We start from the raw sequence: 27,100 nt of genomic DNA, 5'->3' as shown, positions 1-27,100 counted from the left end.
AGACCACACTATCTACCAAGAGAATTTTCATCTATATTTTTCGTAGCCATCTATTTGCCACCACAAACTGACACTGGCACTAAGACCACACTCAACGAGCTGTATAAGATCATAAGCAAACAAGAAAATGCTCATCCAGAAGCGGCACTCTTAGTGGCCAGCGACTTTAATGCAGGAAAACTTAAATCCGTTTGACCTCATTTCTACCAGCATGTCACATGTGCAACCAGAGGAAAAAAAACTCTTGACCCCTTTACTCCACACACAGACACATGTGTAACCGATGTGAAATGGCTAGCTAGTTAGCGGTGGGGCGTGCTAATAGCGTTTCAATTGGTGACGTCACTCGCTTTGAGACCTTGAAGTAGTGGTTCCCCTTGCTCTGCAAGGGCCGCGCCCTTGTGGAGCGATGGTTAATGATGCTTCGTGGGTGTCAGTTGTTGATGTGTGCAGAGGGTCCCTGGTTTGCGCCCGGGGCGAGGGGACAGATGTAAAGTTAAACTGTTATTGATGCTGTTGACCCGGATCACTGGTTGCTAAGGAAAAGGAGGAGGTCGAAAGGGGGGTGAGTGTAACCGATGTGAAATGGCTAGCTAGTTAGCGGTGGTGCGCGCTAATAGCGTTTCAATCGGTGACGTCACTCACTTTGAGACCTTGAAGTAGTGGTTCCCCTTGCTCTGCAAGGGCCGCGGCCTTTGTGGAGCGATGGGTAACGATGCTTCGTGGGTGACTGTTGTTGATGTGTGCAGAGGGTCCCTGGTTCGCACCCGTGTTGGGGCGAGGGGACGGACGTAAAGTTAAACTGTTACACATGCACAGCTCTCCCTCGCCCTCCACTTGGCAAATCTGACCATAATTCTTTCCTCCTGATTCCCGCTTACAAGCAAAAACTAAAGCAGTACCAGTGACTTGCTCAATACGCAAGTGGTCAGATGACGTGGATGCTACGCTACAGGACTGTTTTGCTAGCATAGACTGGAATATGAATATTTTGCTAGCATAGACTGGATTCATACAATGACATTGAGGAGTATACCACCTCAGTCACTGGCTTCATTAATAGAGTTTCAAGTTCCTTGGTGTCCACATCACCAACATTATGTTTTCTATTTTTTACTTTCGTTTATTTAGTAAATATTTTCATAACTCTATTTTCTTAAAACTGTTGGTTAAGGTTCTTGTAGGTAAGTATTTCACGGTAAGGTCTACTACACCTGTTGTATTCGGCGCATGTGACAAATAAAATTTGAGAAGGGAAGAGAGCTAAATAACATTCTAATGTATGTGTGTGGTACAACAGGTTAAGGTACCATGGTTAAGAGTATGTATAAGTCCATAACCAATAACCACAGCCTGGTTAAGACATCTTATCTAAATGACACCAGACAGTGCTAACCTACAGGACCCCCCCCCCCCCCCCCCCTCCTCGTCTGTGTCAGAATCTCTCACAAACCCACTTTTCAACTAACGTCGCAATGAAACGCTACTGACAGAGATCAGTGGATGGAGCCAGCCAGACACACCAATGTCTATTTCTGAGTGACCTACTTTCGGAGAGTAAGAATCGTTCAAAAATGAAATATCAGACAGACATCAAATTAACATGCTGCAAATATTTTTGGCTGTCTCTGCTTACAGCCATGATTATTAACTGGTCACTAGGATTGTCACAACCATAACAATGGGTGGGGCAACCATCATAACTACAACAGTATGAAAGAGTGATATCCTTACACTGGGAATATTCATGCTCACTGTCCACAGATGCAAACCGTACCCTGTGTCTATGTGCAGCGAATGAGGAGGACTTAACAACAATTTTTTCCAGTGTTGTCCCGCACCAACAGGGCCCAGTTTTTGTTAAGTTACCTATCTGAATATCGCCTAGTTGATAGGATAAAAAAAATGATGTTTTATTGTCACATACACTGGATATGTGCAGTAAAATGTTTTGTTTCACAGGGTCAGTCATAGTAGTACAGTGCCCCTGGAGCAAATTAGGGTTAAGGTGCTTTTGCTCAAGGGCACATCGACATATTTTTCCCTTTTCGGCTCAGGTATTCAAACCAGCGACCTTTCAGTTACTCGCCCAACACTAACCACTAGGCTACCTGCCTCCCTAAAATAGAATGAATAGAACAGGAGTCCCCATTCAAGTCAATGGTTCGACCGTTCTATTCATTTTATTTCTATGTATTTAATCCTATCCGATAGGTGAAATCCAGATAGATAACTTTTGAAAAACTGGGCCCTGGGGATTGAGATGACTGATGGAGCACATAGCGGTTGAGGGGAGAGCCAGAACGCTGTAAAATACTTAACATACAAGTGTAAAATAGGAAGGTGGAAATTAAGACTCATTCTTCAACCCTGTAAAATCGCTGTCTCTTTGACCAATCCATTCCCCTCACAAAGAAGAAATGGGGATATAATGTCATATTCACACTTCAATGAGAATATCCTAAATAATTTTTCAAAAGATTCAATTTCATGTGTTAAATTTCTCTCAGGCTGGAAAGGATCTTTAAAAACAGCATAAGTAGCACATTTAAATGGGTCTCTGTAGCTCTGCTCATCACTTCTCTCCAGTAGGCCCCCAGTGTTAAGAACTGAACTGTCTGACAGAAACTGGGCTGCAGCAGATTTATGAGGGAAAGATTAACAGCTGAAGGAGGTTTCATTTATTTTGTTTCTGTTTGGTTTGATAATTTGTTTGTGTGCGATCATTCTCTGTAACAGTAGCAACAGGGTGTCTACAATGTGGTGTCCACTAAAGGACAGAGAATTTTATTCAAGGTAATTGTCATTCATTCAGGGAGAGTGATATATGCATTCTAGTCAAGGCACCTTAGAAATCGTAAAATGATATTATTCATTATTATGATATAGCTGAACCATAGGAAATGCTATGCATACTGTGCAATACAGATGATCACAGCTTTTATATTTCAATATATTAATCAATTTGAGAAGCTGAGGTGCAGACTCACCCTCTTCTCTCTTGGGCTCCAATGGTCAAACAGGCTCACATAATAACAACAAAATATTCCCTATTGCTCTAAAATAGCACACCAAAAAAGACCAGTACCAATGCAAAGCTAAACAACTAACTGGTTTTGTTTTGACTAAAGTCATTTTTATATTTTATTGTGTCTTGGGTAAGTGAGTGAGAAAGAAAGTTGTTGGAATTTTCTTCTGAGCAATTAGGAATAAAGGTTGACCTTTGGAATGATGTTATAGGAGAACAGGCAGTGAATTAATTGCTCTTCGTGTAATGATTCTGAGAGAGAGAGAGAGAGAGAGAGAGAGAGAGAGAGAGAGAGAGAGAGAGAGAGAGAGAGAGAGAGAGAGAGAGAGAGAGAGAGAGAGAGAGAGAGAGAGAGAGAGAGAGAGAGAGAGAGAGAGAGAGAGAGAGAGAGAGAGAGAGAGAGAGAGAGAGGCCATAATGGTGCTTCAGTGCTTTATCTCGCTCTTTTTCTGACACCCCGTTACTCGGATCCATATACTGGTAAATCAAGTCCTTCTGTTTGAGAGAATGGACATTCACTCTAATCTGTTCTCCTGAGGTACAGTACAATACAATATGTGACAAGCTGACATTACTATGGCATTGCCATACATTTGTGATTTAATGCTAGCTACAGTAGCATGGATACTACAGATACTCTCACTATTATCTCAAGTACAGTTTGGCGATAATGACCAACATAAGGTACTGATGAGGTGTGACAAACGACCAACCTCACCTTGATGAGGTTGACTGTTGTAGCGGACCTTGTGTAAGTGTTTGTACCAGTGGCTGTCTTTGCTAATCTGTGACGGAGAGAGAGAGTAGGGTAGGGGAACTCTCCTGTACTTGTTGACCTTCAAACAGAAGGGTCAATATAAATCAAGAGCTGTGATTCTAAATGCTTGTGTTAAATTATATTCATCCTGTACTGCATCGCATGGCTTGTTATTTTTCCTCTTGGTGAGCTCAAAAGGTCAGTTGCTTTTAATTATATTTGAATGCTTTAAATGTCCCTTCAGTGTTCAGGTCACAGCTATCAGACAGATATCAATATGAAGGAATTAAAGATGGCTGCGCTGGGTGTCTCTGGACTGCAGTTGTGTTTATGATGTCTATAAGATATCATAAGAACTGATTTTCTCAACAAACTGTCCAAAACAGCTATGGCACCAAGAGGCTGAAAAAGCCTGTTGACACTGGCTATAGCTTTAGGCAGTACTAAACTCATACACTACATGGCCAAAAGTATGTGGACACCCCTTCAAATTAGAGGATTCGGCTATTTCAGCCACACCCGCTGCTGACACACAGCCATGCACACAGCCATGCAATCTCCATAGACAAACATTGTCAGTAAAATGGCTTTACTGAAGAGCTCAGCGAATTTCAACGCAACACTGTCATAGGATGCCACCTTTCCAACAAGCCAGCTCCTCAAATTTCTGCACTGCTAGTGCTGCCCCAGTCAACTGTAAGTGCTGTTATTGTGAAGTGGAACATTTCGAGGAGCAACAATGGCTCAGCCGCAAAGTGGTAGGCCACACAAGCTCACAGAATGGGACCGCCGAGTGCTGAAGCTCGTAGCGTGTAAAAATCGTCTGTCCTTGATCACAACACTCACTACCGAGTTCCAACTGCCTCTGGAAGCAACGTCAGCACAATAACTGTTTGTCGGGAGCTTCATGAAATGGGTTTCCATTGCCAAGCAGCGGCACACAAGCCTAAACTCACCATGGGCAATGCCAAGCGTCGGTTGGAGTGGTGTAAAGCTCGCCGCCATTGGACACTGGACAAGTGAAAATGCGTTCTCTGGAGTGATGAATCACGCTTCACCATCTGGCAGTCCGACTGATGAATCTGGGTTTGGCGGATGCCAGGAGAACGTTACCTGCCCGAATGAATAGTGCCAACTGTAAATGGTCTGGGGCTGTTTTTCATGGTTCGGGCTAGGCCCCTTAGTTCCAGTAAAGGGAAATCTTAACGCTACAGCATACAATGACTTTCTAGATAATTGTGTGCTTCCAACTTTGTGGCAACAGTTTGATGAAGGCCCTTTCCTGTATCAGCATGACAGTGCCCCTGTGCACAAAGCGAGGTCCTTACGGAAAGGGTTTGTCGAGATCGGTGTGCTAGAACTTGACTGGCCTACACAGAGCCCTGACTTCAACCCGATCAAACACCTTTGAGATGAATTGGAACTCTGACTGCGAGCCAAGCCTAATCGCCCAACATCAGTGCCCGACCTCACTAATGCTCTTGTGGCTGAATGGAAGGAAGTCCACGCAGCAATGTCCCAACATCTTGTGGAAAGACTTCCCAGAAGAGTTTAGGCTGTTATAGCAGCAAAGGGGGGACCAGCTCCATATAAATGCTCAGGATTTTGGAATGAGATGTTATGATTCATCCCGCCAAATTCCAATCATTTTTTTCTTCTAATGGCACTATTGGACAGGTTACTGCGTATACTTTTTCCCGTTTTCTTCCAGAGACAAAAGGGACGGTTGAAGGATGAACCTGGGGTGAACCGGCTTTCTCCCAGCATGTAACATTTAAGAGCACCATTGTCTCAGAGCCCCGTCACTGCTTTTAGCAGTGTCCTTGCCACTGGATACTCGCCCCAGTCACTCAATGTGTGGTCGAATACGAAGAGTCTGATTTAGGCTGGGTTGATATTTAACACTTTATCAGACTAGAACACTGCAAACATATTGACAATGATAACCAGTCTTTGTGGTTTTCTTGGCACATTTAGGTATTCTCCCACATCACCAACAGAACAGCCCTACTTTATATGCTTCCCTACTACCTACCATCCACTGAGGTCCCATACCCGTAAGTGGAGTGATGTATTATGGGATGCTACAGTGGTTCTTCAGCCCATAGGCCTGTTTCCTGCCCTGGATTCTCTCCACTGAGACGCCAATCTCCTGGTTCCTGGTTCCTACCCGGCTGTGCTGTCATGTTGTTGGATATGACTAATTTCTCCCCACCTGACATGCTGGTCAAGCCCTGCCAATCACGACACTTTGGACAAATCACCCCGCCCCTGATGGCACCACGCTGCGCTGATCAGCACATTCATCTCTCTACCCTCTCGCTCCCAGACAACGGCTCCTTCTCTCAGGTGAATGGAGAAATTATTCTGATTCTGATTGCCCCTGCATCCATTATACACTGGCACATAGTTCTTCATTCTATGGGTTGCCTTTTACAGGCAGCTGACAATAGTTCCCAATATGCTATGCTGGACTATGTATCATATGTGCGTTTTTTACATTCATATGAATCCATGCCAGAATGTGAATGGAATGGGAATAATATAATTTGTCTGTACAGCCGTAGGCATCAAAAAAGGTAGTTTGGCATTTGTTTGTTTGTTTCCGCTGACTGACATTGCTGATGACACATTCCCTCACAGATGGAGCAGTGGGACAAACACACAGGCCCCCTGCCGAGAGATGATTGATGGGAGAAACTTCTGGCTTGTTGAAAGGGAAATTTAACTCAAGTAAATGGATTATAACAAAACAATGTACTGACAAAATGACAGTTTGATGTCACATAGCTTTTGCCACACAGGCTCAAGTATTAACTTTTGTCACATGATTGAAATGTGAATGTTGATTTATGGGACGTTAGTGCTGTTCATTTTCCACAAACACTTTAAAATGTATATATAGTACAGTACAGAGCCATATATTTAGATAGATCTAAGTCGCTCTGGATAAGAGCGTCTGCTAACTGACTAAAATGTAAAATGTACATGGCTCTGGTACAGTATATTGACTATTGACCGAGGCGGGTGGAGAATGAAGCATTCATAGAGAGCGGAGACAGTGGTGAAGCATCTACAAGCCTCTCTGAGCATCAACTTGGTTGGTGCACTGCATTAGTGTCATTCTAATCTGAACAGCACACTGGAGAGGGAACTTTTATTGTCATCTTTAATGTCACTGAGAGCACTCTGCAGACTTCAGCATTCATCAGGGAGGCATCTTGAGGATGCCTTGCGTTTTACTCTGCCTTTAGCCTGTTATTACCCTAATGGCTAGTTCCCAGTCTGTCTTCTCATGCATTGATTATGGTTATGGTCAATACAATTGATACATTCCGCCATCTTTACATTTGCTATGCCTCGTACATACATGATAGATGGGTCCAAATATATTTCAAAATGTTTCACCAAGTTCAATCAATGAGTCTCAGTTAAATCAAGGAGTGGATCAAGTTCATTTGAACTCAATCAAGTGAAGTCCATGTCGTTGGTTTGGCCTTTAGTCACCAAGGAGAATACATATTCAATCTATTAGGTTGTTAAATGACATGACACAGAGCTCGTCAACTCTTAACAGCAGCACATTGAACCATGACAGGGTCACAACTCACGAGGTCCAACATGGCACCCAGGCTATAAATAGTTCAATAAGCGGCAGGCTTCAGGTACTTTTAATGACTTATTCAGCCCAGGCCAGATCGATTCAAATAATAGGAACTCCGATATATAGATGTACCCCTAAAAGGTTATAAAACCCAGAACTCTGCTCTTGAAATAGACTCTGATTATAAATATCAGAGGTCTATGAGACAGAAAAATGGCTCTTAAAAACCTAGTGCATGTAACTATAAAATGTAAACAAAGTCAGAGTAGACTAGTGTGTGCTGGTCTGCATGTTAGGGAATCTAGAGTGATCTGATTGCTCCATGGGATCAATTTGAACAACTGGATATTACTAGTCAGGCAATTTAGGTTTAGTGCACTGCCAAAGGCTATAACATGAGTAATGACCTATCCATGATTAAAGCAAACATACTTCTGGTGATAGGCCTGCATTGCTTCAGCTGTAATACAGAGTTTAATCAGAAGGTGATTTTTTTGCACCATTTATTTTATGACAACATATTTCCCTTATGTCTAGTGAGAAGTTCACAAAGTTAGTAAGGGATAGAGGCTACTCTATGGGAGTGTCCGTGATTAATGTAGGCGTTAATATAGGAATTCAGGAGTTCTAATGTAGGAATTCAGGAGTTCTAATGTAGGAATTCAGGAGTCCGATTCCCCTGTAAAACTCCTCCGGCCAGCTTGTCTGTCCCTAAACTAGATGGCTAAGTCTGTGATGGCCGGTGATGGGAAATAATAGCCTTTTTGAGCTAGCACATGAACTGTAACTCATCTATTCTGAGGGCCTTCAAGGTGCTGACAGATCCAGACTTTTCCCTCCTCTCCAGTGAAATTGACTATAAATCACTTTATCACTCCCAGCCCTGACACTTTATCAGAATACCAGCATTTTACTGTATATGAAGACTATGAAGAGCATGCAGACAGGAAGAAGGCCTGCATTTAAAATTGCTCCAAGAAAAAGGGCACAGATAACCTGCCAAAGTAAGGATTTACTCATTGAGGCTCTGCCATGCCACTTACAACCATATCAATATTTCACAGGGATGTAAATATATCAGCATTATGACATAACAAAATAGGAACTTCTTACAAACCGCCCAAAAACAGGTATCTTTAATTCAATTGAACTGAGAAGATATTTGCATCAAAGCTATCATATATTCTCCTCTAGGCCTAAATCCTTCGGACAGAATTTTTACCATTGCTTTGATTTGAACGTTGAACAACTGCTTAGTACTTTCATAATGCAGTCAGCAATTGTTAAAGCCTAGAGCTAGAGGGCTCAAATACAGGGGGCAGGATCAATGTGGAGTTGGAGAACGATGGCACATAATATTTTCCATTAATCCCATACTAAAATGTCAGAAAGCTCCATTCTGATGGAGTTACTTGTTTATGTAGATGTCAGGTTGTTCCAGTCTGGATGAAATTCCTGGGTGAGGAGAGGTGAGCTGTTTTTCTGGAAGTTAGTGTGTGGAGACGAGCCAGATGTTTCCGTCTTTCCCAGATTGGGAGGGAAGTTTGTGAGCAGCTCTTATTCCATCAGCTCTCTCCTCCTCCTCCTCTCTGCCAGCCTGTGACTATTTGCCTAGAAGCTAGAAGGCTGGCTGCTGCCATGGCTGGGACACGTCTTATTTACTGTGCCTGAGCTCAGCCTGGAGCTCCATGGCTCTCTACGCCTGCTCTACCCACTCTCCCCTGCTCTTCATTGTCACTTTCTGTGCCACCAGTCCCCTGCTGATGGCCTCCAAATCCAATCCCCAGCATCTCTCTGGGCATGCCAATGGAAATGGACAACAGGCCAAAGAGTTTGCAGCTTTTAACCCATTCACATATTAAAGCACAAACACAACCCAGAGGGGAGCTCTCGTTAAGAGTGCACAGTTTGCTGCTTGAGACATCCGCAACTCAGAGGGCCACCATTTCTCTTTAATGTCAAAGAAACATGATCACATTTTCTCTCTACAGGCCCAAACCTGATCTACTAAAAATACTATAGCTGTTTATTCTCTCTCAAGTCATTCACTATTTCAATGTCAATCACTCTCCTGATAGACTATTGGCTTTCACCCAGACACGTCCCTCTCGGCAGAGTGATTGACCTCGGTGAGACCTGTAAGAAAGATCGCGCTATTTAATGAAGGACAGACGTAGGGATTCTTCCCATTTATTTATCTTTATTTGTTTCTGTGTGTGATGTAAATCTAATTGCATTGCTGCCTTGGCGGGTCCCGATGGATTCTCTCCTGGTTAAACACATTACACCCACATTAATAAATCATGAGCCACACCAACGTGAGCCAAATAAATCACACTAACTAACATACTATCACTTTACTGTTACTAATTAAAGTGCCTGAGCAGACCCACTGTGCAGAACATGCAGCGGAATCACACAGAACAACAGAACCTCAGCTCTACAGCACTGTCGAATACCAGATGCCCTTTTTCGGCAGCCTGGCAAAACGAGGAGGAGCGATGAGTTGATGCCTCAGTGCCTCTCTTCTCACTGGGAAGACAAGTGAAAAGGCCACTTGAGGGAACTGACTCTGGTAAATTGTGAAGGAAGTCTGGGAGCAGGGGAGAAAAGATATGCTGGGCTGGGAGCAGCAGCAGCTCAGGCATGAGTGAAGAAGCTCTTGAGGAGCCTCAGCGTCGGCAGAGGAGCGGGCTCTTGGTTTGTGATGGCGCTGCAGTAATGACAGACCGCAGGCCCCAGAGGAAGCCCAGCTTCAAAAGATGACACACCAGTCCTGCCAGTCCCCAGTCCACAACAAGCCAATCACACGAGCCTCAGAAATCCTACTGTATACCACCTACAAACCCTCTGTCTTGTCTTGAATTGAGGATCACTGCATTCGTATTTGGTCAACAGATGTTCTCAGTGCCAAGCCAATGAACATCCTCTTCTAAGGATGCTCTTCTTTCAGGCAAGTTAGATGGCAAAAAACTCAGAACTCACTGATAAAAAGGCAATATACTATGCAGAGACCGTATATTTGCGGAAATAACAGGATTGAGTTCGTCAAGGTGTATATAGCCTCAAACCCATGTGATTTGCCAGCAGTTAATGACATCGACTGCACTGTAATAAAACTGTAACGCAACAGATGCCATCCCCTGATGCTTTTCAAAAGTGCTAAGATATCTCTGAGGTGAAACTGCCAAATCCTCCAAAGGCAATTGAGGAGGAAGGAAGCCATTTTGGCAAAGGCTGGTGGAGAGTGAAGACTGTGAGACTAAGTGAGTGCGCCATCTGTTGCCATAGATTCCAGATAAGATGAAACAGTAATGACTAAGCAACACGGAAACACAATCGACTAATAAATTAACAGACATTCCTCTCCGATAAGCACAACACAAATGGTGCGACAAAATTCTCATACATGTTCTCAGTCCTTTCTATGTGGATCCACTGAACTAAAACTACCATACCGGTAAATAAGCTTGACCAATAACACTAATAATAGTTATCATTCATGATAGAATATTTTCATGTAATGCAGGCATGTTTGTGACCAAAAGCTACAGCAATATAGCCTTAGTGTGTCTATTTGACTCTTCTCCACAGCTCTAATATTATCGGATCATGAGAAGCGCTCAGAGTCAGTGATCAAAATAAAGGGATTAGTCATTTCAGTTTCATTTGGAAAATGAAAACGTAATAGATAAAAGCACTTGATGAATTGGATAATCAAGTTACACGGCTGGTTTGCCTTTTAATTGGGTACAATATTGGACATTTTGACATTTTAATTATATCTTCTCTCATTTTCTCATACATACATGAGCAGATGAAAAATTATGGAATAAATTGCTAGTTGAAATGAGAGAGATTGAGCATGGGGAGCAAAGAGAGGGAGTTGGGTGAGGGAGGGAGAGAGACATGTAGAGAGAGAGAGAGACGACACATTTGCATCTATATTGCAGTATTACTGTATTACCTTGAACTAACAGTGAACCAACAGTGCTTATTGACACATCAGCTTCAGTATAGTACTACTCCTTTTGTATTCATGCTTGTAAAAGTACACACTGTGCACTTTTCATCTCCAAAGAATTTTGAAGCAAAATAACAGAGAGACGGCTAGATAGATTGCTAGCTTAGCTAGCTATCTCTTTCAGAACCAGTGAAGTAATGTGTAACCCGTGATTAAATTGCATGAGAATGCCATTAAAGACATTTTATCCATGGCCTCTGTTCCCGGGCAGGTAATAATAACAGCTCTCCAGTCCTGTACAGCTCTAAGCAGGTCACATTACCTTGGAGAGGTCCCCCACTTCCAGGTAGAAACAGATGATGAAGACATTCCAGGTCACCCAGAGCACCAGCCACACTGCATACTATGGGTGAGAGAGAGAGTGAGAGAGGAGCGAGATAGAGAGGTGAGAGAGAGAGGAGAGAGGGGATAGAGAGAGGGGGAGAGAGAGGGGGGGAGAGGAAGCACACACCACTGAACTAACAGTATCACAGTATTAGAACACCACAAGTGGTGTCAAGTTCAGAATAACACCCCAAAAACAAATGCATATTTGGATTCTCGTTAGTATCTGGGCCAAGATCATAGTGTTTCTTTGTAATTAATTATCTTCCGGGTATGTCTTCACACAGATCTGAGACATGCCAGAGTTAAACATTCAGTGCCTTCTCGGTATTGAAGCAGAGTATTATTAATGTGTGCGTGTTTATTGGTTTATTCGGATCCCCATTAGCTTTTGCCGAAGCAACAGCTATTATCAGCTCGGAGGCTCCTTAGAGATAGGATGGAGGCTTATCAAAGCATTCTGAAATGTGTCAAAATGAAATTGTTAGTGAAGAACACAAAGTTGTTGTTATAGTACAGAAGGTCCACTTTTATGTCTGTACGGTCAAAAGGTCTAAACGTGTACTCAAGGGCAAAATTAGTTTGACAACCCTGATCTAAAACATGGCGCATCTAAAGACATACATAGATATTTTTTGGAGCAGTAACGATGTGCGCTGAGAGTCGGGAAGCAAGTTCAGGGAGTGAGTGTTTTAATAAATAAATGAAACCAACATGTAACACAAACAACGCACAGACATGACCCAGGAACAGAAACAATGACGCCTGGGGAAGGAACCAAAGGGAGTAACATATAAAGGGCAGGTAATCAATGAGGTGATGAAGTCCATGCGAGTGTCATTATGCGCGTAACGATGGGGACAGGTGTGCGCCATGACAAGCAGCCTGGTGACCTAGAGGCCGGAGAGGGAGCACACGTGACAAGCAGGATGATTTGAATCCTCTGATTGTATTTTAAAGCAGACAGTTGATCCAGAATACAATACTGGGCATGGGAAAAGGGAAATCAAATTGTAATGTAGGGAGCTCAGCCTAATATACTGTATTATATTGCAGTCGGAAAGTATTCAGACCTTTTGACTTTTTCCACATTTTGTTACGTTACAGCCTTATTCTAAAATTGATTAAAAGAAACAATTTCCTCATCAATCTACTCACAATACCCCATAATGAGAATACAGTTGTTTTTTTATATTTGGCAAATTTATAAAACAATTAAAAACTGAAATATCTTACTTACATACACTACCGTTCAAAAGTTTGGGGTCACTTAGAAATGTCCTTGTTTTTGAAAGAAAAGCACATTTGTTGTGGGATAGGGGATAGGGGGCAGCATTTTCACTTTGGATGAATAGCGTGCACAGAGTGAACTGCCTCCTACTCTGTCCCAGATGCTAATATATGCATATTAGTATTACTATTGGATATAAAACACTCTGAAGTTTCTAAAACTGTTTGAATGATATCTGTGAGTATAACAGAACTCATATGCCAGGCAAAAACCTGAGAAAAAATCCAAACAGGAAGTGAGAATTCTGAGGCTGGTCGATTTTCAACTCATCGCCTATTGAAATCCCAGTGGGATATGGATCTGTTTGCACTTCCTACGCCTTCCACTAGATGTCAACAGTCTGTAGAACATTGAATGAAGCTTCTACTGTGATGTTGAGCCGGATGGGAGCTGTTTGAGTCAGTGGTCTGGCAGAGTGCCAGGTCCTGGTCACGCGCATTCCACATGATATCGACTTGCGTTCCATTACTTCTATAGACACAAAGGAATTCTCCGGTTGGAAGTTTATTGAATATTTATGATAACAACATCCTAAAGAATGATTCTATACTTAGTTTGACAAGTTTATTTGACCTGTAATATAACTTTTTGAAGTTTTCGTCCGAAGTTCGACTGGACCTGCACGAGCGTTTTGGATATGCGTACTAAACGTGCTAACAAAAGTAGCTACTTGGACATAAATAATGGACATTATCGAACAAAACAACAATTTATTGTGGAACTAGGATTCCTGGGAGTGCATTCTGATGAAGATCATCAAAGGTAAGGGAATATTTATCATGTAATTTCGTATTTCTGTTGACTCCAACATGGTGGAGAAATGTTGTTTCTATCTGAGTGCCGTCTCAGATTATTGCATGGTTTGCTTTTTCCATAAAGTTTTTTTGAAATCTGACACAGCGGTTGCATTAAGAACAAGTGTATCTTTAATTCGATGTAAAACATGTATCTTTCATCAAAGTTTATGATGTGTCACGTTCCTGACCTGTTTTCTCTTGTTTTTGTATGTGTTTAGTTGGTCGGGGCATGAGTTGGGGTGGGCATTCTATGTTATGTGTTTCTATGTTTAGGTTCATTGTCATTTAGCCTGATATGGTTCTCAATCAGGGACAGGTGTTTTACGTTTCCTCTGATTGAGAACCATATTAAGGTAGGTTGTTCACACTGTTTGTTTGTGGGTGGTTGTCTTCCGTGTCTGTGTCTGTGCACCACACGGGACTGTTTCGTTTGTTCGTTCGTTTGTGTAGTCTGTACCTGTTCATGCGTTCTTCGTGTATATGTAAGTTCTCTAGTTCAGGTCTGTCTACATCGTTTATTTGTTTTATAGTTTGTTGAAGTATTTTCGTGTTTCGTCTTTACTTTAATAAATACCATCATGTCGAATAACAACGCTGCGCTTTGGTCCAATCCCTACTCCTCCTCTTCGGACGAAGAGGAGGAGGACAACCGTTACATGATGAGTATTTCTGTTATTTGATGTGGCTCTCTGCAATTTCTCCGGATATTTTGGAGGCATTTCTGAACATGGCGCCAATGTAAACTGAGAGTTTTGGATATAAATATGCACATTATCGAACAAAACATACATGTATTGTGTAACATGATGTCCTATGAGTGTCATCCGATGAAGATCATCAAAGGTTAGTGATTCATTTTATCTCTATTTCTGCTTTTTGTGACTCCTATCTTTGGCTGGGAAAATGGCTGTGTGTTTTTGGACTTGGCGGTGATCTAACATAATCATATGTTGTGTTTTCGCTGTAAAGCATTTTTTAATTCGGACACGATGGGTAGATTAACAAGATGTTTATTTTATTTACTGTATTGGACTTGTTAATGTGTGAAAGTTACATATTTCTAAAAAATATTTTGAATTTCCCGCGCTGCCTTTTCAGCGGAATGTTGTCAGGGGTTCCGCTAGCGCAGGGCTTCTCAACTATTTTCTGTTACGCCCTCCCTAGGAAGAAGTAAACATTTCGCGCCCCCCAACTCTCCGCCGCGACTGTAAATAGTATAATTTGTCTATAAAACTGTTATAAGTACACCTCTGCATAACATTGTATCCTTATTAACATTAAAGAAAATAAAAAAATAAAAAAGAAAGAAATACAGATCAACTTACAACAAAGAATAACTTTATTAACATTGTTTTATAGTCTGTAACAGAAAAGACTTAAAGTGCATCACTTTGCCTGAAAAAAAAGAAGAAAATCAAGCCTTATTTAAACTGTAAACCTTTTTTGACCATTTGATACTGAAAAATAAAATTAAATATAATCAGTAAATAATAATACATTCAAATTGATCAGCAACATTAACTCAGGAGCACAATATATGAAACACTTTGACCTATAAAACAAAAATGAATAAAACAATTTGTGCTGATTTAAAAAAAATCTAAATGAGGAAGTCAGGATTAATGGCTACAATGAGCACGTTTTGCAGAGCACAGCTTTTCGAAGCGGGGTTTGAAGCATGATACTGCAACTCTCAGCTCCTGCTCAATGTTTAGCTGGGACCGGTACTTGGTCTTCAGTGCAGCAACAGCAGAGAAGCCAGTCTCACAAAGATAAGATGTTGCAAAAGGAAGAAGAATGCCCATGGCCCTCTGCCCTAAGAGTGGATACTGCCTCTCTACACTCAGCCAGAATTCACTCAGTGTCTGTGATGTGAACCTCAGTCTCAATGTGGAGTCAGACGTCATATCAATGAACTGGTCCTCCTCTGCAGAGCTGAAACCAGTTGGAGCTGGTGCATTGAAAGGATCTCTCACCCAGTCATATTGGGAACTGTTTTCAGGGAAGTACTTTTTAAAGAATCCCATCAGTGATGAAATATGCTCCTTAATATATGGAATCACTGAGGTGGCATCATAGTCAGTAGTGTCAACAAAATCATGCAGGTTCTCGAATGAATCAGTATTTCCTTCATCAAGTCACCTGCCCCACATTGCAAGCTTTCGAGTGAAAGAGCTGATCTTGTCTGTGACCTGAGGGAGGTGTTTATCTTTCCCTTGAAGCTGTAGATTTAGTTAATTTAGCTTTCCAAATATGTCACTCAGATAGGCCAGTTTTGCCAGGAAGTTCTCATCACAAAAATTTTCTGCGAGGTCATACTTGTGCTCCTGCTCCGAAAACATTCTTATCTGCTCTCTGAGCTCAAAAACTCTGGACAAGACTTTTCCTCGTGACAGCCACCTTGCTTCACTGTGAAACAGCACAGCTTGATGTTCAGCTCCCATCTCCTCACAGATAGCAGAGAAGACTCTTGTTTTTAGTGGTCTGGTCTTTATAAAATTGACTACACCTACAATGTCAGTCATAACCTCACTTAATTCAGAGGAAAGGTGCCATGATGCCAGTGCTTCTCTGTGTATAACACAGTGTGTCCACTCAGCATTAGGTGAGGCCTTCTTGATGAGTGCCCGAAGTCCTTTTCTCATCCCTGCCATGGTCTGTGCACCATCACTGCAAACACCAATGCAGTTCTCCCACTTTAGCCCATTCTCAGTCAGGAAGCAGTCCAGCATTTTGAATAGCTCTTCAGCTGTGGCTCTGTCTCTGACATATTTACAAAAAAGTAGATCTTCACACAGGGAGTTTGTCATGTCAATAAACAAACAGTCTTTGTTGCTGTCAGTTGCTTCATCGAACTGTAAGGCAAAACGTTTGTCTTTGAGTTTATCTACCAGCTGTTCTTTAAGATCGTTAGCAATGTCATTTATATGTCTGGCGACAGTGTCATTGGACAGAGGGATAGTTTTTATTTTTGCAGCACTTGCGTCATCCAGCATGACAGAGACCATGTCTAATGCTGCAGGCAGTATCAGCTCCTCTGCTATGGAGTGTTTTGTTTTGCACTGAGCAATTTGGTACGCCACCTTATATGATGCTAACAGTGCTCGCTGGTTTACTGAAGTAGCATTCACAAAGCGGGACGATTGTTGGCAATATTCGGCACGTTTTCGCTGAAAAAACTAAAGCGGCTTATCAGCGTGATTGGGGTGTAATGTCTTTAAGTGACGCCTTAATTTATTTAGCTTCATGCTGTCAGCTGCCAACATTTTTAGACACAGTAAACATACTGGTCTTTCCTCGTCTCCCACCGTAGTCACAGTGAAGCCAAGCACTACATAGGCGTCGTCATATTTCCTCGTCTTAGCTTTCGGGAGACTTACGTTTGTCTCATTATCTCCGTCTCTCTCCGCCTTTCTTTTCATCCCTGTTAAATATTTTTCCATGGTGTCTCTTAAGGGTTTGTTATCTGCACTTCACATCTCCTGCTCTGTGCTGTGTGCTCTTGTTCGGTGCAAAAAAAAACTACTCCCTGCGGCAAAAAAAAGCATGTTCCTCGTGGTCACACGTGCCCCCCCTGGCATTGCTCCGAGCCCCCCCACTATTTGAGAAGGACTGCGCTAGCGGAACGTGTGTCCTAGAAATGTTAAAAGAACAGAAATAGTAAACAGAAATACAGTGTAGACATTGTTAATGTTGTAAATGACTATTTAAGCTGGAAAAAACAGCTTTTTTATGGAATATCTACATAGGCGTACAGAGGCCATTATCAGCAACCATCACTCCTGTGTTCCAATGGCACGTTGTGTTAGCTAATCCAAGTTTATCATTTTAAAAGGCTAATTGATCATTAAAAAAACCTAATGACCCTTTGCTATGAGACTCGAAATTGAGCTCAGGTGAATCCTGTTTCCATTGATGATCCTTCAGATGTTTCTACAACTTGGTTGAGTACACCTGTGGTAAATTCAGTTGATTGGACATGACTTGGAAAGGCACACACCTGTCTATTTAAGTCCCACAGTTGACAGAGCACGTCAGAGCAAAAACAAAGCCATGAGGTCGAAGGAATTGTCCATAGAGCTCTGAGATAGGATTGTTTCGAGGCACAGATCTGGGGAAGGGTACCAAAACATTTATGCAACATTGAAGGACCCCAATAACACAGTGGCATCCATCATTCTCAATTTGAAGAAGTTTAGAACCAACAAGGCTCTTCCTAGAGCTGGCCGCCCGGCCAAACTGAGCAAACAGGTGAGAAGGGCCTTGGTCATTGCTTTTCTACAGACAATGGAATTCTCTGGTTGGAACATTATAGAACATTTATGATAAAAACATCCTAAAGATTGATTCTATACTTAGTTTGACAAGTTTCTTCGACCTGTAATAACTTTTTCAACGTTCCGTCCGACTGGACCAGATCGCGCTTTTGGATTTGTTTACCAAACGCCCTAACAAAAGAAGCTATTGGACATAAATGGACATAAATGATGGACATTATCGAACAAAACAAGCATTTATTGTGGAACTGCGACTCCTGGGAGTGCATTCTGATGAAGATCATCAAAGTTAAGTGAATATTTATAATGCTATTTATGAATAATGTTGACTACCCAACATGTCGGATATTTCTCTGGCTGGTTTGGGCTCTGAGCGCCGTTCTCAGATTATGCTTTTTCCGTAACGTTTTTTTGAAATCTGACACAGCGGTTGCATTAAGGAGAAGTTTATCTAAAGTTCCATGCATAACACTTGCATTTTCATCAACATTTATAATGAGTATTTCTGTGAATTCATGTGGCTCTCTGCAATATCACTGCATGTTTTGGAACTACTGGACGTAACACACCAATGTAAAATAAGTTTTTGGATATAAATATGAACTTTACCGAACAAAACATACATGTATTGTGTAACATGAAGTCCTATGAGTGTCCTCTGATGAAGATCATCAAAGGTTAGTGATTAATTTATCTCTATTTGTGCTTTTTGTGACTCCTCTCTATGGCGGGAAAAATGGCTGGGGTTTCTGTGAGTTGGTGGTGACCTAACATAATCGTTTGTGGAACTTTCGCTGTAAAGCATTTTTTTAAATCAGACACTGTGGCTGGATAAACGAGAATGTTATCTTTAAAATTGTGCCTAATACTTGTATGTTTAAGAAATTTGATTTATGAGATTTCTGTTGATTTGTATTTGGCGCCCTGCAATTTCATTTGCTGTTGGCGAGGGGTTCCCCAGTCCTAGACAGGGTAAAACTAATTTTTCAACCACTCCACACATTTCTTGTTAACAAACTATAGTGTTGGCAAGTCAGTTCGGACATCTACTTCATGCATGACACAAGTAATTTTTCCAACAATTGTTTACAGACAGATTATTTCACTTATAATTCACTGTATCACAATTCCAGTGGGTCAGAAGTTTACATACACTGAGTTGACTGTGCCTTTAAACAGCTTGGAAAATTCCAGAAAATGATGTCATGGCCTTAGAGGTTTCTGATAGGCTAATTGACATCATTTGAGTCAATTGGAGGTGTACCTGTGGATGTATTTCAAGGCCTACCTTCAAACTCAGTGCATCTTTGCTTGACATCATGGGAAAATCATAAGAAATCAGCCAAGACTTCAGAAAAAAATTGGAGCCCTCCACAAGTCTGGTTCATCCTTGGGAGCAATTTCCAAACGCCTGAAGGTACCACGTTCATCTGTACAAACAATATTACGCAAGTATGAACACCATGGGACCACGCAGCCGTCATACCGCTCAGGAAGGAGACGCGTTCTCTCTCCTAGAGATGAACGTACTTTGGTGGGAATAGTGCAAATCAATCCCAGAACAACAGAAAAGGACCTTGTGAAGATGCTGGAAGAAACAGGTACGAAAGTATCTATATCCACAGTAAAACGAGTCCTATATCGACATAACCTGATAGGCCGCTCAGCAAGGAAGAAGCCACTGCTCCAAAACCGCCATAAAAAATCCAGACTACGGTTTGCAAGTGCACATGGGGACAAAGATCATACTTTTTGGAGAAATGTCCTTTGGTCTGAGGAAACGGAAATAGCCATAATGACCTTCGTTATGTTTGGAGGAAAAAGGGGGAGACTTGCAAGCCGAGGAACACCATCCCAACCGTGAAGCACGGGGGTGGCAGCATCATGTTGTGGGGGTGCTTTGCTGCAGGAGAGACTGGCTCACTTCACAAAATAGATGCCATCATTAGGAGGGGAAAATTGTGGATATATTGAAGCAACATCTCAAGACTTCAGTCAGGAAGTTAAAGCTTGGTCGCAAATGGGTCTTCCAAATGGACAATGACCCCAAGCATACGTCCAAAGTTGTGGAAAATGGCTTAAGGACAACAAAGTCAAGGTATTGGAGTGGCCATCACAAAGCCCTGACCTCATCCTATAGAACATTTGTGGGCAGAACTTAAAAAGCGTGTGTGAGCAAGGAGGCCTAAAAAACTGACTCAGTTACACCAGCTCTGTCAGGACGAATGGGCCAAAATTCACCCAACTTATTGTGGGAAGCTTGTGGAAGGCTACCCGAAGCGTTTGACCCAAGTTAAACAATTTTAAAGGCAATGCTACCAAATACTAATTGAGTGATGTAAACTTCTGACCCACTGGGAATGTGATGAAAGAAATAAAAGCTGAAATAAATCATTCCCTCTACTATTATTCTGACATTTCACATTCTTAAAATAAATTGGGGATCCTAACTGACCTAAGACAGGGATTTTTTTTAAGGTGTACGTAAACTTCCGACTTCAACTGTACATGGTGACATGCAGTATTAATGGCTTGGAATTTTCGTCACAATACTGTTTTGAACATTCTTTTAGGACTGATGCCCAACAGCATTCTGCTCAATTGGCACTGATGAAAATTTCATCAAAAGTGTATTACAGTGGCTTGGAAATACAATACATTTCTACCTTTTGTCATCGTTGTGATGTAACCAGATTGACTGTAGATGCAGTAAAATGTTAGCTAGCTAGTTAATATTGAGGGGAGACCAACAGATTTTAGCTAGCTAAAGTTATCATTGCTAGCTATTTTTGATGAACTTTGCTTACAAATAAAAACATTGCCATCTGTCTAAAGTAAATTTAACAACATGATAATGATGGCAAAGTTTTTTCCTACCAACTACACTGAACAAAAATATAAACGCAACATGTAAAGTGTTTGTCCCATGTTTCATGAGCTGAAATAAAAGATCCCAGAAATGTTCCATACGCACAAAACGCTTATTTCTCTCAAATGTTGTGCACAAATTTGTTTACATCCCTGTTAGTGAGCATTTATTATTTGCCAAGATAATCCATTCCCCTTACATTTGTGGCATATCAAGAAGCTGAATAAACAGCATGATTATTACATAGGTGCACCTTGTGCTGAGGACAATAAAAGGCCACTCTAACATGTGCAGTTTTATCACACAACATAATGCCACAGATGTCTTAAGTTTTGAGGTAGCGTGTAATTATGCTGACAGCAGGAAATTCCACCAGAGCTGTTAGGGACTAATGGGACTAATGGCACTAATGGCCTGTTCCTGGTGCTTTATTGGCCCTGATACCCACTCAGCCAAGGAAAATGGAACTACAAGTGGTGTGCTGCTGTTATGACATCGTGCCAGAGAATTTGAATGTTAATTTCTCTACCACAAGCCGCCTCAAACATAATTTTAGAGAATTTGGCAGTACGTCCAACCAGCCTCAACCACAGACCATGTGTAACCACGCCAGCCCAGGACCTCCACGTCCGGCTTCTTCACCTGCGGGATCGTTCGAGACCAGCCACCCGGGAAGCTGATGAAACTGTGGGTTTGCACAACCAAATAATTTCTGCACAAATTGTCAGAAACTGTCTCAGGGAAGCTCATATGCATGCTCGTCGTCCTCACCAGGGTCTTGTCCTGACTGCAGTTTGGCGTCGTAACTGACTACAGTGGGCAAATGCTCACCTTCGATGGCCACTGGCACACTGAAGAAGTGTGCTCTTCATGGATTAATCGCGGTTTCAACTGTACCGGACAGATGGCACACAGCATGTATGTCGTCGTGTAGGCGAGCGGTTTTCTGATGTCAACGTTGTGAACAGAACGCCCCATGGTGGTGGTGGGATTATGGTATGGGCAGGCATAAACTACAGACAACGAACACAATTGCATTTTATAAATTGCAATTTGAATGCACATAGATACCGTGACAAGATCCTGAGGCCCATTGCTGCTCCATCCATGTTTCAGCATGATAATGCATGGCCCCATGTTGCAAGGATCTGTACACAATACTGACCGGTTTTCTTATTCACACCCCTATCTAAGGTATCTGTGACCAACAGATGCATATCTGTATTCCCAATCATGTGAAATCCATAGATTAGGGCCTAATGAATTCATTTCAATTCACTAATTTCCTTATATGAACTGTAACTCAGTAAAATCTTAGACATTATTGCATGTTGCATTTATATTTTTGTTCAGTGTATTTGTCTACTTTAGCAATGTCATCGACATGTTATGAATGTGTTAGGGTACACTTTTCCCCTTCACCTTTCTAAAATATATGTTTCCGGCTGAATTCACCAGACCATTGAGAGAGGGGGAGAGCCGCCACGGAGTAAGTTTTTACCATCTCTAAATCTGACACGTTGTCAGGACATTAGATCCAGAAGATGGGTACGTGTAGTGGAACCTCATTTGGCCCCTCTCCAGCTACTGGCAAGCGCATTTTTAAATGAGAATAAAAATGTATCTGCTCTGACAGCATTACCAAAACGGATATAAGCAAGAGTAATGCTGGACAGTAAGCCATTTATCTTCACAGGCATAGGAGGGGGTGAGGAGGGGTGTAAAGGTGATCAGCTTTATCTCTGCAGCATGACAGGGGCTCTCTCTGACGGCTGATTTGATGACCAAGTCCATAACATCGATATATCTCCTGAGCTCTCAGACAGGTCAAAATGCCTGGGTTTTAAATCTGCATATGTGGTTTTAGTGAAAGGCTGTCACTCATAACAAGGGATTTATTTCTGGTAGGAGAATCTTGAATTAAGGTTTATTCCTGCTCACTTTATCCCCATTCTGTGTAGGACATAGATTTAGCCTTGGCATCATATCAGTTAGAGGACCATACACTGAGTGTACAAAACATTAAGAAGACACCCCTTAATTATTTTGTCTTGCCCATTCACCCTCTGAATGGCACACATAAACTCAGCAAAAAAAGAAATGTCCTCTCACTGTCAACTGTGTTTATTTTCAGCAAACTGTGTAAATATTTGTGTACATATTTGTATGAACATAACAAGATTCAACAACTGAGACATAAACTGAATAAGTTCCACAGACATGCGACTAACAGAAATGGAATAATGTGTCCTTGAACAAAGGGGGGGTCAAAATCAAAAGTAAGTCAGTATCTGGTGTGGCCACCAGCTGCAATAAGTACTGCAGTGCATCTCCTCCTCATGGACTGCACCAGATTTGCCAGTTCTTGCTGTGAAATGTTACCCCACTCTTCCACCAAGGCACCTGCAAGTTCCCGGACATTTCTGGGGGGAATGGCCCTAGCCCTCACCCTCCGATCCAACAGGTCCCAGACGTGCTCAATGGGATTGAGATTCGGACTCTTCGCTGGCCATGGCAGAACACTGACATTCCTGTCTTGCAGGAAATCACGCACAGAATGAGCAGTATGGCTGGTGGCATTGTCATGCTGGAGGGTCATGTCAGGATGAGCCTGCAGGAAGGGTACCACATGAGGGAGGAGGATGTCTTCCCTGTAACGCACAGCATTGAGATTGCCTGCAATGACAAGCTCAGTCCGATGATGCTGTGACACACCGCCCCAGACCATGACGGACCCTCCACCTCCAAATTGATCCCACTCCAAAGTACAGGCCTCGGTGTAATACTCATTCCTTCGACGATAAACGGAAATCCGACCATCATCCCTGGTGAGACAAAACCGCGACTCATCATTGAAGAGCACTTTTTGCCAGTCCTGTCTGGTCCAGCGATGGTGGGTTTGTGCCCATAGGCGATGTTGTTGCCGATGATGTCTGGTGATGACCTGCCTTACAACAAGCCTACAAGTCCTCAGTCCAGCCTCTCTCAGCCTATTGCGGACCTATCTTAGCACCGATGGAGGGATTGTGCGTTCCTGGTGTAACTCGGGCAGTTGTTGTTGCCATCCTGTACCTGTCCCGCAGGTGTGATGTTCAGATGTACCGATCCTGTGCAGGTGTTGTTACACGTGGTCTGCCACTGCGAGGACAATCCGCTGTCTGTCCTGTCTCCCTGTAGCGCTGTCTTAAGCGTCTCACAGTACAGACATTGCCATTTATTGCCCTTTGCAGCATGCCTAAAGCACGTTCGCGCAGATGAGCAGGGACACTGGGCATCTTCCTTTTGGTGTTTTTCAGAGTCAGTAGAAATGCCTCTTTAGTGTCCTAAGTTTTCATAACTGTGACCTTCATTTCCTACCGTCTGTAAGCTGTTAGTGTCTTAATGACCGTTCCACAGGTGCATGTTCATTAATTGTTTATAGCTCATTGAACAAGCATGGGAAACAGTGTTTAAACACTTTACAATGAAGATCTGTGAATAGCTGTAATAGCTACAGTAAATTGGATAGTGCAGTTAGAATAACAAGAATTTAAGCTTTCTGCCCATATAAGACATGTCTATGTCCTGGGAATTTGCTTGTTATTTACAACGTCATGCTAATCACATTGGCGCATGTTAGCTCAACCGTCCCAGTATAGGGACACCGATCCCATAGAGCAGTGGTTCCCAAACTTTTTATAGTCCCGTACCCCTTCAAACATTCAACCTCCAGCTGTGTACCCCCTCTATAGCACCAGGATCAGCGCACTCTCAAATGTTGTTTTTTGACATCATTGTAAGCCTGCCACACACACACACTATAAGATACATTTATTAAACATAAGAATGAGTGTGAGTTTTTGTCACAACCCGGCTCATGGGAAGTGACAAAGAGCTCTTACAGGACCAGGGCACCAATAATAATATAATAATAATCAATAATTTTGCTCTTTATTTAACAATCTTACATTTAAAACCTTATTTGTTCATCAAAAATTGTGAATAACTCACCACAGGTTAATGAAAAGGGTGTGCTTGAAAGGATGCACATAACTCTGCAATGTTGGGTGGAGAGAGTCTCAGTCTTAAATCATTTTCCACACACAGTCTGTGGCTGTATTTAGTTTCCATGCTAGTGAGGGCAGAGAATCCACTCTCACATAGGTACGTTGTTGCCAAGGGCATCAGTGTCTTAACAGCGCGATCTGCCAAGGCAGGATACTCTGAACGCAGCCCAGTCCAGAAATCTGGCAGTGGCTTATGATTAAATTCAATTTTCACAGAACTGCTTGTTGCATTTTCGGTGAGGCTCTCTTGTTCAGATATCGGTAAGTGAACTGGAGGCAGGGCATGAAAGGGATAACGAATCCAGTTGTTTGTGTCATCCGTTTCAGGAAAGTACCTGCGTAATTTGGCACTCAACTCACTCAGGTGCTTCGCTATATCACATTTGACATTGTCCGTAAGCTTGAGTTCATTTGCCCACAAAAAATCATATAATGATAGAAAGACCTGTGTTGTCCTTGTTAAGGCAGACAAAGAGGAGCGCCAACGTCTTAATCATGGCCTCAATTTTGTCCCGCACATTGAATATAGTTGCGGAGAGTCTCTGTAATCCTAGATTCAGATGATTCAGGTGAGAAAAAACATCACACAGATAGGCCAGTCGTGTGAGAAACTCGTCATCATGCAAGCAGTCAGACAAGTGAAAATTATGGTCAGTAAAGAAAACTTTAAGCTCGTCTCTCAATTGAAAAAAACGTGTCAATACTTTGCCCCTTGATAACCAGCACACTTCTGTATGTTGTAAAAGCGTTACATGGTCGCTGCCCATATCACTGCATAGTGCAGAACATACATGAGAGTTCAGGGGCCTTGCTTTAACAAAGTTAACCATTTTCACTGTAGTGTCCAAAATGTCTTTCAAGCTATCAGGCATTCCCTTGGCAGCAAGAGCCTCTCGGTGCATGCTGCAGTGTACCCAAGTGGCGTCGGGAGCAACTGCTTACACACGCGTTACCACTCCACTATGTCTCCCTGTCATGGCTTTTGTGCCATCAGTACAGATACCAACATGAGCAGCAGCTACGTTTGGCTACATACGGACCGTTAGTGGAATTCCCGCGAGAGAGTAACGGTTAATGTGATTGGATGTTAATTATTTGACTAAGCTACCTGTATTTCACATTGTGTTTAAAAAAAATGTGAATCACATTTTTGTTTGGCGTACCCCCGACGTCATTGCTCGTACCCCTGGGGGTACACGCAGTAGAGGTTAAAAATCCTTCTCTAAACTGTCTCCTCCCTTTCATCTACACTGATTGAAGTGGATTTAACAAGTGACATCAATAAGGCACCATAGCTTTCACCTGCATTCACCGGGTCAGTCTATGCCACAGAAAGAGCAGGTGTTTTCTACACCCAGTGTATATTCTTTTTCAGTATAGACACTCTAAATATCAATTCAAGTCATTAAATATTAACATGTGATAGTATCTTTTGTCTGTCTGTTCTCCCAGTTTAAGGAAAGCCTTTGAAAAACAGCATTATACACAACTGAAATCAAATGTGTGATAGGTGAGATGTATTATTTGCTTCATAACACCACTTTACATAAAAGCATTTTCCACTTTCCAAAGATATTAATGTATAGGAAATTAAAGAAGATATAACTCACCCCGGTTACGTATCTTGGTCTGAACTGTACAGTCCCAAAGAGCCCCAAGATGACTATGATGATGTGCACAAAGTTTGTGAGGATAGGAGCCCATTGGTACCCAAGGAAGTCAAATATTTGTCGTTCCAATATGCTGATCTGTAAGGAAAATCAAGAAAAATAAATTAACTTTAGTATCAGACAAAAACAATGTCATCTTGTGCTTATACACTGACTACATAGCTGGCTTTTTCATGAGGTTTACTACAAGATGCCTGTGTACAGTTGGGGGCCATTTTAACTTTTTATTGCTGAACTGCTGGAGGGTACCAGAGCCCTGAGAGATGTGTTAGAGTGATGTATCTCCAAGTTTATGCTGAAAGGGAGGGAGGACAGGGCATTCTGCTTGCACACCACACCAAGGGGCCGAGACTTCAGCCTCCTCTCTCTCCTCTTCCCAATCACACAACTGCCTCTAATTGCCCGGGAAGTGT

General features: G+C 42.2%; 1 protein-coding gene across 2 annotated transcripts in view; it reads right to left on the bottom strand.

Moving 5' to 3' along the window:
• LOC120024458 (sodium/potassium-transporting ATPase subunit beta-1-interacting protein 2) overlaps positions 1–27,100 on the bottom strand; it is a 168,898-nt gene that overhangs the window by 71,668 nt on the left and 70,130 nt on the right. For both annotated transcript variants that reach the window (XM_038968706.1, XM_038968707.1), the window contains exons 2-3: positions 26,628–26,765; positions 11,676–11,756 (exon numbers count right to left, since the gene is read on the bottom strand). In XM_038968706.1, coding sequence (XP_038824634.1) covers positions 11,676–11,756; positions 26,628–26,765 — 219 coding nt within the window. The remainder of the gene's footprint in view (positions 1–11,675; positions 11,757–26,627; positions 26,766–27,100) is intronic.

Source organism: Salvelinus namaycush, chromosome 29 (genome assembly GCF_016432855.1).
Source record: "Salvelinus namaycush isolate Seneca chromosome 29, SaNama_1.0, whole genome shotgun sequence".
Taxonomy (NCBI): domain Eukaryota; kingdom Metazoa; phylum Chordata; class Actinopteri; order Salmoniformes; family Salmonidae; genus Salvelinus; species Salvelinus namaycush.
The sequence above is the reverse complement of the archived record's forward strand: the minus strand, read 5'-3'. Positions and strand labels throughout refer to the sequence as shown.